At 40.6% G+C, this 13,053-nt stretch overlaps 1 protein-coding gene across 4 annotated transcripts in view; it reads right to left on the bottom strand.

Annotated features, from left to right (window-relative positions):
• The window catches only part of LOC100560491 (septin-12), a 119,870-nt gene that overhangs the window by 20,993 nt on the left and 85,824 nt on the right, over positions 1 to 13,053 (bottom strand). For all 4 annotated transcript variants that reach the window (XM_062964724.1, XM_062964726.1, XM_062964725.1 and 1 more), the window contains 3 exons: positions 12,751 to 12,879; positions 5,403 to 5,484; positions 4,013 to 4,150 (listed from right to left, as the gene is read on the bottom strand). In XM_062964724.1, the coding sequence (XP_062820794.1) occupies positions 4,013 to 4,150; positions 5,403 to 5,484; positions 12,751 to 12,879 (349 nt within the window). The remainder of the gene's footprint in view (positions 1 to 4,012; positions 4,151 to 5,402; positions 5,485 to 12,750; positions 12,880 to 13,053) is intronic.

Here is a 13,053-nt window from a genome sequence, read left to right as displayed (position 1 = left end):
AAATGAGAGTAGATGAATAGGTACCGCTCCAGTGGGAAGGTAATGGCGTTCCATGCAGTCATGCTGGCCACATGACCTTGGAGGTGTCTATGGACAATGCCGGCTCTTCGGCTTAGAAATGGAGATGAGCACCAACCCCCAGAGTCAGACACGACTGAACTTAACGTCAGGGGAAAACCTTTACCCTTTACCTTAATTACCACCAATTCCTCAATATTTTATTTCCCATACCACCAGACTTCGCCACAGCAACGCGTGGCCGGGCACAGCTAGTATATATATATAAATGTAATGTGCATTTTTCCCATGGAGTAAACAACAAAACCACTGGACTAAATCACACCAAATTTGGCCACAAAAGACATAGTCATCCAATCTATGTCTTTCAATAAAAAAACCCTGGAAAAATAAAAGTCCAAATTACAGAGGAAGAGCCGTTCTCCCCCTGGCTGCAAGTCAGAAGGGTAGGCCCCGCCCCTTTAGGCCCCACCCACTTCATGTCATAGCGACCTCCTCAGCCACAATGGCACCCAGGGGACAGGCAGGGTTCACTTAGGCCTCTTCCACACTGCCTATAAAATACAGATTATCTGATTTGAACTGGATTATATGGCAGTGTAGACTCAAGGCCCTTCCACACAGCTAGATAACCGAGAATACCAAGGCAGATTATAAATATAATATATAAATGAAGAACAACTCAGAAGACAGGGGAATTCCAGACAGGAAACAACCAGGGGCAGATAACACCTCCCAACAAAGGATTCCCCCAGGCAGGAAACGGCCAGGCTTTGAAGCTGAAAGACCATTAAATCCTACTCATTCTGGCTAATTGCAGCGTTCATACTTGCCTCCAACAGACAAGATTTCGTTCTCCCATCCTGGACACTATTCCACAGGGATATAAACCTCACTTGCAAGCTTTAGGAAATAACATATACTAACTACAGTAGAGTCTCACTTATCCAACATAAACGGGCTGGATAACATTGGATAATTGAAAATGTTGGATAATAAGGAAAAGTCTATTAAACATCAAATAAGGTTATGATTTTACAAATAAGCACCAAAAAACATCATGTTTTACAACAAATTTGACAGAAAAAATAGTTCAATACGCAGTAATGCTATGTAGTAAGTATCACGATGTATTGAAAATATTGACTACAAAAATGCGTTGGATAAACCAGAACGTTAGATAAGTGAGTGTTGGATAAGTGAGACTCTACTGTACTTTATTTGCCATACCACCACACTTTGACACAGCAATGCGTGGCCGGGCACAGCCAGTGTATTATTTAAAATGTGAAAGAAGAAGAATAGAAACACAGAGCTGGAAGAGACTGCAGTCCGGCCCACTGTCATGCAGGAAAAGCACAAACAAAGCACCTCCAACAGATGGCCATTCCAAGTCTGCTTAAAAGCCTCCAAAGAAGGAGTTTCCACTGGACTCCAAGGCAGAGAGTTCCATTGCTGAATAGCTTTTACAGTCCGGAAGTTCTTCCTAATATTAGGTGGAATCTCTTTTCCTATAATTTGAACCTATGGCTCCATTGAATCCTAGTTTCCAGGGCAGCAGAAAACAAGCCTGCTCCGTCTTCCTTAGGGCATCCTTTCATAAATATAAATAAATGTATTTATTTATACAGGGCTCTTATGTCTCCTCTCAACCTTCCCTTCTGCAGGTTTAATGGACCCAGAACTTTAAAATGCTCCGCACAGGTATTAAGACCTTTAATCATTTTAGTCGGCCACCTCTGAAAACCTTCCAGTTTGTCGACAGTAAAGGTAACGATAAAAGTTTTCCCCTGACATTAAGTCCAGTCGTGCCCGACTCTGGGAGTTGGTGCTTATCTCCATTTCTAAGATGAAAAGCCAGCGTTGTCCATAGACACCTCCAAGGTCATGTGGCCACTGGCATGACTCCATGGAGTGCCGTTACCTCCCCACCAGAGCGGTGCCTATCGATCTACTCACATTTGCCCCCGGTGGCGCAGCGTGTTAAAGTGCTGAGCTGCTGAACGTGCGGATTGAAAGGTCGCAGGTTCGAATCCGGGGAGCGGAGTGAGCGCCCGCTGTTAGCCCCAGCTTCTGCCAACATAGCAGTTCGAAAACATGCAAATGTGAGTAGATCAATAGGTACAGCTCTGGCGGGAAGGTAGCTGGGTAGCAGCTGCAGTAGAGATGTCAAAATAAAGAGTGTAGGGCCAAGAGCACACCCTATCATACACACACACATAAGGAGATGGAATCTGGCAATTCATTTTCCTTGTTTTGTTTTTGTTTTTTAAAGACGGAAAATAGTTTGTTTTAATTGAAAATGACAGAGATTCCTGGCAGGTACTGAGGTATGCCAGGCATGAATCGCTCCCTTGCCTTGCCTTCGCTGATCAAAGCGGCCCCAGTGGTCTTCGCTATCAGACCTGTTGGCTGCCCAGGTAAACAGGGAACCTTTCCCCAAAGGAATGGAATCCCCTCGTGTGCCAAACTCAAGCCTTTTCTGGCAGCAGAGAACGTATTTTTGGAAGGGATCTCCCCCCATAGCTCACCCACTGGCCATGCTAAGAACTATAGGCCAAAGCTGTGCCTGGGTGCCCTTGTTTGCCTGGAGCAAAGCCAGGAAATGAGTGAATAGCCCAATTGTATCAATCTATTGATGGACATAGACTCTAAATAATTGCCCCGTGCAGAATTACAATATTGCTCATTTGGTAGTGCAGGTAATTTGCTTTGCAGGTTTTCTCAAAAGCAAGCTCAATGGAGGCAACACCATCAAGGCCATAAACACCTGGGCCATGCCTGTCATAAGATATACTGCTGGCATCATAAACTGGACACAGATGGAACTGGACAATTTGGACAGAAAAACAAGAAAACTCATGACCATTCATCCTTCACTGCTCCCTTGCAGTGATGTTGACCGGCTATATCTGCCTAGAAGATCAGGGGGCAGAGGACTCTTACAAGTAAAACAAACACTCAAAGAAGAACAACATGCCCTGGCAGAAGATGGAAAGCAAAGTGAAGAACCTGCTTTGATTGAAGTCAAAAATCAGAAACTCCTCAAAGCACAGCAGACAAAAAACCAGTGCAAGAAAACCGCACTACAAACTAGAGCTGACAGCTGGCACAACAAAACATTGCATGGAAAGTTTCTTGACAAAATTGAAGGAAAAGCTGATAAGGAGAAGACCTGGCTCTGGCTCACGAATGGGACCCTGAAGAAGGAGACAGAAGGCCTGATCCTTGCAGCCCAGGAGCAAGACTTCAGAACAAAGGCAATTCAGGCCAAGATCAAAAAATCAGCTGATGACCCAAAATGAAGACTGTGCAAGGAAGCCGATGAAACCATTGATCATATCCTCAGCTGCTGTAAGAAAATTGCACAGACAGACTACAAACAGAGGCACAACTATGTGGCCCAAATGATCCATTGGAACTTATGCCTCAAGTCCCACCTCCCAGCAGAAAAGAACTGGTGGGATCACAAACCTGCAAAAGTATTGGAAAACGAACATGCAAAGATACTGTGGGACTTCCGAATCCAGACTGACAAAGTTCTGGAACACAACACACCAGACATCACAGTTGTGGAAAAGAAAAAGGTTTGGATCATTGATGTCGCCATCCCAGGTGACAGTCGCATTGACGAAAAAAAACAGGAAAAACTCAGCTGCAATCAGGACCTCAAGATTGAACTTCAAAGACTCTGGAAGAAACCAGTGCAGGTGGTCCTGGTGGTGATGGGCACACTGGGTGCCGTGCCAAAAGATCTCAGCCAGCATTTGGAAACAATAGACATTGACAAAATCACGATCTGCCAACTGCAAAAGGACACCTTACTGGGATCTGCGCGCATCATCCGAAAAGACATCACACAGTCCTAGACACTTGGGAAGTGTTCGACTTGTGATTTTGTGATACGAAATCCAGCATATCTATCTTGTTTGCTGTGTCATAATAAAATAATAATACAGACAATGCAACCCAACATGGGGCGAGAAAGACTTACCAGTGACCGGTGGGTGGCACAAAATAAACGCAGGCGTGAACGCGAGTGTCGGGGATTTTCCGTTTGCGGTTGATGAGAATCTCTTCTCTTAAGTAGCGTTCGTACTGTTCGTTGATGAATTCAACAATTGGCTCCCAGCTGTGTGCAAGGAAAATAATATGATGACAGGTTTCATTAATCACAGATACGACAAATATGTTATCTATAGGATTTTCCCAGTCCTCCAGTGCCACTCGATGGCCAGAGAACATCTTGTGAGGAATCTCTAGGTCCTCCAGTGTGATTCTGTGGTCAACTTCCAGCTAATGTTGACCATCAAGTCTCTCTGAAGGATCCGGATATACCTAAAGATACGATCTCTCAGATTAAAAAGAAATAGCAATTTTCAATTCCGTAGACACCTCCATGGTCATGTGGCAACTGGCAAGACTGCATGGAGCGCCGTACTAGTACCTACTGCGGTACCTATTGATCTACTCATATTTGCATATTTTCGAACTGCAAGGTTGGCAGTCAGGAGAGAATGCTTCTTGAACATGGTCAAACAGCCCAGAAAACTCACAGCAGCCCAGTGATTCTGGCCATGAAAGCCTTCGACTACACATTGATTTGCTTCTAACTAAAGTTGTTTCTAACTACAGTAGAGTCTCACTTATCCAAGCTAAATGGACCGGCAGAAGCTTGGATAAGCGAATATCTTGGATTATATAAGGATTGATCAAGGAAAAGCCTATTAAACATCAAATTAGGTTATGATTTTACAAATTAAGCACCAAAACTTCATGTTATACAGTAGAGTCTCACTTATCCAACACTCGCTTATCCAACGTTCTGGATTATCCAACGCATTTTTGTAGTCAATGTTTTCAATACATCGTGATATTTTGGTGCTAAATTCGTAAATACAGTAATTACTACATAGCATTACTGTGTATTGAACTACTTTTTCTGTCAAATTTGTTGTCTAACATGATGTTTTGGTGCTTAATTTGTAAAATCATAACCTAATTTGATGTTTAATAGGCTTTTCCTTAATCTCTCCTTATTATCCAACATATTCGCTTATCCAACGTTCTGCCGGCCCGTTTACGTTGGATAAGTGAGATTCTACTGTACAACAAATTTGACAGAAAAAGTAGTTCAATATGCAGTAATGTTATGTTGTAATTACAGTATTTACGAATTTAGCACCAAAATATCACGATATATTGGAAACATTGACTACAAAAATGGCTTGGATTATCCAGAGGCTTGGATAAGCGAGGCTTGGATAAGTGAGACTCTACTGTAGTTCCTTCCAAGCCTAGAATCAGCAACACACTACAAATGCAACAATCCACGTGTGCTCCACTTTCTCCTGGAGGTATCAATACCAAAGGCTCTTTCTTACCAGTTTTGATTGTTAATTTGATCCCCAAATCCTGGTGTGTCCGTCACTGTCAACTTCATCTTCACCCCTTTCTCTTCAACAACTGCCAAGAACAGAAAGAAGATCATTAGTTTAGAGGCTCTGAAATCCACCCATAACACTATGCAACAAAATCTGAAATAATTTTCTGTTCCTGGTTTGAAAGTGTGATTTCCTGTTTAATTGTGCAGTCCTTACTTTGAAAGTAGCTGTTATACTCCAGAAACTTCGTTTTTGTGGCTGCCCCAAACTAGATTGAATTGGTTGAGACATGAGATCTACAGTATATACTCAAGTATAAGCCGACCTGAATATAAGCTGAGGCACCTAATTTTGCCACAAAAAAACCAGGGAAAATATTGACTCCAGTATAAGCCGAGGGTGGTAAATTTCAGAAATAAAAATAGATACCAATAAAATTACATTAATTGAGGAATCAATAGGTTAAATGTTTTTGAATATTTACATCAAGCTCTAATTTAATAATAATAATAATAATAAAACTTTATTTATATCCCGCCACCATCTCCCCAGCGGGGACTCGGGGCGGCTAACATGGGGCCATGCCCAAAGCAATACAATATAATAAAATATAAAACAGCATATCATAACATAATTAAAAATAATACAATACATAATAATAAACATCACATCAAGAAATCAAGATAATTTAAGATAAGATTGTCCAACTCTGATTAAATCAATATTCTCATCTTCTTCAATGTAAATGTGCTTATGTTTTTTAATATTTTTTTTAATAATAATAGAGTAAAATAATACATATAATAATAATAAATAAAGGAAAATAATACATGTAGTAATAAATAGAGTAAAATAATAAATATAATAAGATCAAAGTGAAATAATAAAAGTATTATTAATAATATTAAAATAGAGTAAAATAAATGTAATAATAGCAACAATAATAAAAATAATAAATGTACCATATATTCTTGAGTATAAACTGACCCAAATATAAGCCAGCTAGGACCCTCACTCGAGTATAAGCCGAGGGGGGCTTTATTCAGTCTTTAAAAGAGGGCTGAAAAACCAGGCTTATACTCAAGTATATACAGTATATATACAGTGGAGTCTCACTTATCCAACACTCGCTTATCCAACATTCTGGATTATCCAAGCAATTTTTGTAGTCAATGTTTTCAATACAGTAGAGTCTCACTTATCCAAGCCTTGCTTATCCAAGCCATTTTTGCAGTCAATGTTTTCAATATATCGTGAAACATGCTGCAGGATATCCCACAAAAAACAAAGGTTTTGCAGTTTAATAAACTTTTTTCATGTTTTTATGATAGTCCCAAACTACAAATCCCAGGGTTTCATCGGATGCAGCTGCGGATATCTAAGTGGCATCACAGTGCGGTCACTACACGTTGGAAAATATGCTTGGAAAAAAGGGGGTTTCTGGCCGTGGCATCCTGATGTTGTCGTTGAATGCAAATCCGCTCCCAGTCTTTGCTCGGAAGAAAGCCGTGTCTGGCCACACGAACTCCGGGAAACAATGGCTCTCTTGTGAGTCTCAGCCACGGGGCCACCGGAGCATCACCATGGCTACGTTCCAAAGAGGGGCAGACTAGTCATAATGGGCTATCTATGGTTCCCACCACAATCCCCAGCACAAAGAGCCCCCATGACAAGCAAAAAATATTGGGGAAAATTCACCTTGATTTGGGAGAGTTGTAGTTCACCTACATCCAGAGAGCAGTGTGAAGCCAAACAATGATGGAGCTCGTCCAAACTTGGCACACAGACCTGATATGCTGAAATTTGATTACTGTAGGGCAGGGGTCCCCAAACTTTTTAAACAGGGGGCCAGTTCACAATCCTTCAGACCGTTGGAGGGCCAGACTATAGTTGACCACCGAGCAATAATAATAATAATAATAATAATAATAACAACAACAACAACAACAACAACAACAACAACAACAACAACAACAACAATAAAAAGAGAGTTGGAAGAGACCCTTTGGGCCATTGAGCCCAATCCCCTTCTGCCTTTGTGCACCGAAAGCACAAGCAAAGCATCCCTGACAGATGGCCACCCAGCTTCAATGTTAATAATAATAATAATAATAATAATAACAACAGCAATAATAATAAAAAAGAGGGTTGGAAGAGACCCTTTGGGCCAATGAGTCCAATCCCCTTCTGCCTTTGTGCACCGAAAGCACAAGCAAAGCACCCCTGGCAGATGGCCACCCAGCCTCAATGTTAATAATAATAATAATAATAATAATAATAATAATAGAAATAATAATAAAATAGAGGGTTAGAAAAAACCCTTTGGGCCATTTTGTCCAATCCCCTTCTGCCTTTGTGCACCGAAAGCACAAGCAAAGCACCCCTGACAGATGGCCACCCAGCCTCAATGTTAATAATAATAATAATAATAATAATAATAATAATAATAATAATAATAATAATAGAAATAATAATAAAATAGAGGGTAAGAAAAAACCCTTTGGGCCATTTTGTCCAATCCCCTTCTGCCTTTGTGCACCGAAAGCACAAGCAAAGCACCCCTGACAGATGGCCACCCAGCCTCAATGTTAATAAATAATAATAATAATAATAATAATAATAATAATAATAATAATAATAATAATAAAGAGGGTTGTGCCGTGGGGGCCGTATAAATGGCTTCGGTGGGCCACATCCGGCCCCCGGGCCTTAGTTTGGGAACCCCTGCTGTAGGGGGTTGGGGGAACTGACCTTCCTTTCTGGGAGTTGTAGTTCACCCACAGACAGAGAGCACTGTGAACCCAAACACCGAAGGATCTAGATCAAAATTGGCACACATTCTGATATGCCTAAATTTGATTACTGTAGGGCAGGGGTCCCCAAACTAAGGCCCGGGGGCCAGACGCGGCCCATCGAAACTATTTATCCGGCCCCCACGGCACAAGGGCAGAAGAGGGTTGGACTAAATGACCCAAGGGGCCTCTTCTTCTCTTACAACCCTTATTATTATTGTTATTGTTATTATATTGTATGACACAGCAAACAAGATAGATATGCTGGATTTCGTATCACAAAATCACAGTATTATTATTATTATTATTATTATTATTATTATTATTAACATTGAGGCTGGGTGGCCATCTGTCGGGGGTGCTTTGCTTGTGCTTTTGGTGCACAAAGGCAGAAGGGGGTTGGGCTCAATGGCCCAAGGGGTCTCTTCCAACCCTCTTTATTATTATTATTATTATTATTATTATTATTATTATTATTATTATTATTATTATTTATTGTATGACACAGCAAACAAGATATATATGCTGAATTTCTTCTTCTTCTTCTTATTATTATTATTAATAATAATAATAATAATAATAATAATAATAATAATTAACATTGAGGCTGGGTGGCCATCTGTCAGGGGTGCTTTGCTTGTGCTTTTGGTGCACAAAGGCAGAAGGGGATTGAACTCAATGGCCCAAAGGGTCTCTTCCAACCCTCTTTTTATTATTATTGTTGTTGTTGTTATTATTATTATTCATTATTATTATTATTGACACAATGACGTTGTATGACACAGCAAACAAGATAGTTATGCTGGATTTTGTTTCACAAAATCACAAGTCGAACACTTCTCAAGTGTCTAGGACTGTGTGATGTATTTTCGGATGATGCGTGCAGATCCCAGTAGGGTGGCCTTTTGCAGTTGGCAGATCGTAATTTTGTCAATGTCTATTGTTTCCAGATGCGGGCTGTGATCTTTTGGTACGGCACCCAGTGTGCCCATCACCACCGGGACCACCTGCGCTGGTTTCTGCCAGAGTCTTTGCAGTTCAATCTTGAGGTCCTGATAGCGGCTGAGTTTTTCCTGTTGTTTTTCGTCAATGCGACTGTCACCTGGGATGGCAACATCAATGATCCAAACCTTGTTCTTTTCCACAACTGTGATGTCTGGTGTGTTGTGTTCCAGAACTTTGTCAGTCTGGATTCGGAAGTCCCACAGTATCTTTGCGTGCTCATTCTCCAATACTTTTGCAGGTTTGTGATCCCACCCGTTCTTTGCTGCTGGGAGGTGGTACTTGAGGCATAAGTTCCAATGGATCATTTGGGCCACATAGTTGTGCCTCTGTTTGTAGTCTGTCTGTGCAATTTTCTTACAGCAGCTGAGGAGAGGATCAATGGTTTCGTCGGTTTCCTTGCACAGTCTGCATTTTGTGTCATCAGCTGATTTTTCGATCTTGGCCTGGATTACATTTGTCCTGATGTCTTGCTCCTGGGCTGCAAGGATCAGGCCTTCTGTCTCCTTCTTCAGGGTCCCATTCGTGAGCCAGAGCCAGGTCTTCTCCTTATCAGCTTTTCCTTCCATTTTGTCAAGGAACTTTCCATGCAATGTTTTGTTGTGCCAGCTGTCCGCTCTAGTTTGTAGTGTGGTTTTCTTGTACTGGTTTTTTGTCTGCTGTGCTTTGAGGAGTTTCTGATTTTTGACTTCAATCAAAGCAGGTTCTTCACTTTGCTTTCCATCTTCTGCCAGGGCATGTTCTTCTTCTTTGACTGCTTGTTTGACTTGTAAGAGTCCTCTGCCCCCTGATCTTCTAGGCAGATATAGCCGGTCAACATCACTGCGAGGGTGCAGTGAATGATGAATGGTCATGAGTTTTCTTGTTTTTCTGTCCAAATTGTCCAGTTCCATCTGTGTCCAGTTTATGATGCCAGCAGTATATCTTATGACAGGTATGGCCCAGGTGTTTATGGCCGTGATGGTGTTGCCTCCATTGAGCTTGCTTTTGAGAATTTTTCTGACCCTTTGTGTGTATTCTTTACTGACCACAGTCTTCACATGTTCATGCTTGATGTTGTCCAGCTGTAATATGCCCAGATATTTATAGGCCTCTGGCTGGTGACACTTTATTGTTTGGCCATTAGGCATATTTATGCCCTCACTTTCAATGATTTTTCCCTTCTTCAATGCCACTGTCGAACATTTGTCCAAACCAAACTCCATGTTGATGATGATGATGATGATGATGATGATTATTATTATTATTGCTCGGTGGCCAACTATAGTCTGGCCCTCCAATGGTCCGAAGGATCGTGAACTGGCCCCCTGTTTAAAAAGTTTGGGGACCCCTGCTGTAGGGGGTTGCGGTGAACTGACCTTCCTTTCTGGGAGTTGTAGTTCACCCACAAACAGAAAGCACTGTGATGCCAAACACTGATGGATCTAGATCAGACTTGGCATACATCCTGATATACTGAAATTTGATTACTTGGGGGGAACTGACCTTCCTTCTGGGAGTTGTAGTTCACCCACAAACAAAGAAACTGTGAATCTGGACCAAACTTGACATGCATACCTGATATGCCCAAATTTGAATACTGGTGGGTTTTGAGGGGAATTGGCCTGGAAATTTTGGAGTTGTAGGTACTGGGATTTATAGTTCACCTGCAACCAAGGAGCACTCTGAACTCCACCGAAGATGGAATTGGGACTAACTTGGCACACAGAGCCCCCATGACCAACAAAAAATACTGGAGGTCTTTGGGGAAAATTCACCTTGATTTGGGGGAGTAGTAGTTCACCTACATCCAGAGAACACTGTGAACCCAAACACCGATGGATCTGGACCAAACTTGGCACACAGACCCGATATGCTGAAATTTCATTAACGGAGGGAGTTGGGGGAAGCAACCTTCCTTTCTGGGAGTTGTAGTTCACCCACAAACAGAGAAAATGTGACCTCCACCAATGATGGAGCTGGACCAAACTTGGCACGCAGAACGTCGATGACTAACTCAACCTACTGAAGGGGTTTGAGGGGACTGACTCACCATAGTGGGAGTTGTAGTTTACCCTACGGCTAGAGAGCACACTGAACTTCACTGATGATGCATCTAGAGCAGGGGTCCCCAAACTAAGGCCCGGGGGCCGGATGCGGCCCTCTGAAGTCATTTACCTGGCCCCCGCCCTCAGTTTTATAATATAATATATTGTATATACATATAATATTGATAATATTATAATGTAATACAATATAACACTAATAATAATACCATATAATAATATTAATTATATCTATATATATAAAAGAGTGATGGCATCACGGCGACCCACAAAACAACAAAACTACAGGCCCCCCAACCTCGAAATTTGACAACACAACCCATCATCCACGGCTCTAGGTTGATACAACAAAAAGAAAAAAAAATGAAGTCCTAATTAGAGAGAGAGGAATAATTGCTTTTATCCAATTGCTGCCAGTTAGAAGGCTAAGCTCCTCCAACTTGGTCTCCTAGCAACCCAATAAAAAATAGTAAAAAACACTAAAAAATAATTAAAAACACTAAAAATTTAATACAATAAAATACCATAATAACAAAAATAACTAAAAATTATACAAGAAAATAATAAAATATAATAAATAAAAAGATAACTTAGAATGAAATTAATTAAAAAATACAAATAACGTCAAATAAAAATTACACAACAATTTTTAACCAATACCTCCACCACTTTGCCACAGCAACGCGTAGCCGGGCACAGCTAGTATTCTATATTACATATAATATTACTAATAATATTACAGTATAGTGGTATAGCTCAATATGGTAATATATAATGCTAATATTGTGCTATGCTAATAATATAATATATTGTATGTACATATAATTTGTAAGCCACTCTGAGTCCCCTTTGGGGTGAGAAGGGTGCGATACAAATGTAGTAAATAAATAAATAATAAATAAATAAATTTTAGACTTAGGCTCGCCCAAAGTCTGAAATGACTTGAAGGCACACAACAACAACAACAACAACAACAATCATAATTAACTTGACTATCTCATTGGCCAGAAGAAGGACCACACTTCCCATTGAAATCCTGATAAATGTATGTTGGTTAAAATTGATTTTATTTTTAAATATTGTATTGTTGTTGTTGTTGTTGTTTTTGCACTACAAATAAGACATGTGCAGTGTGTATCGGAATTTGTATTTTTTTTTTTTCAAATGATAATCCGGCCCCTCAACAGTCTGAAGGATTGTGGACCGGCCCTTGGCTTAAAAAGTTTGAGGACCCCTGATCTAGAGCAAACTTGTCCAACATAACAAACTTTTAAATACTGATGGAATTTCTCGGGGTTAACCTGGCCTGATGTGAGTTGTAGTTCACCCACAACCTTATGTACGATTAAATATTTGACTTTTTCAAATAACCCGGGCAACATGGGTACCCAAGCTAGTAATAAATAAAAGAAAGTTTGGGTATAGGGAGGCGGAAAACAGCAAGTGAAGAGTTATTGAAATGTAATTTAGCAATAAGACAATAACGATAAAAGCAGGAGTGGTTCTTACTGTGCGTGACAGAGAGCAAGTGCACCGTCTTGGGGATGCGCTCCTCGTACCCGGTGCCGGTGGATTTCCGGCTGATCTTGGATTTGAAGAGGGTGTTCACCATGGTGGACTTGCCGAGGCCGCTCTGCCCTGGATGCGGAGAAAAAGTTTTAAAGTTTTATTATTAGTAGTATATTATTATTATTATTATTATTATTATTATTATTATTATTATTATTATAAATTATTATTATTATTTATTTATAATGACACAGCAAACTACATAGATATGCTGGATTTCGTATCACAAAATCACAAGTCGAA

This window comes from Anolis carolinensis, unplaced genomic scaffold, assembly GCF_035594765.1.
Source record: "Anolis carolinensis isolate JA03-04 unplaced genomic scaffold, rAnoCar3.1.pri scaffold_13, whole genome shotgun sequence".
In the NCBI taxonomy this organism is placed as follows: Eukaryota; Metazoa; Chordata; class Lepidosauria; order Squamata; family Dactyloidae; genus Anolis; species Anolis carolinensis.
This window is presented reverse-complemented; position numbering and strand designations above follow the sequence as displayed.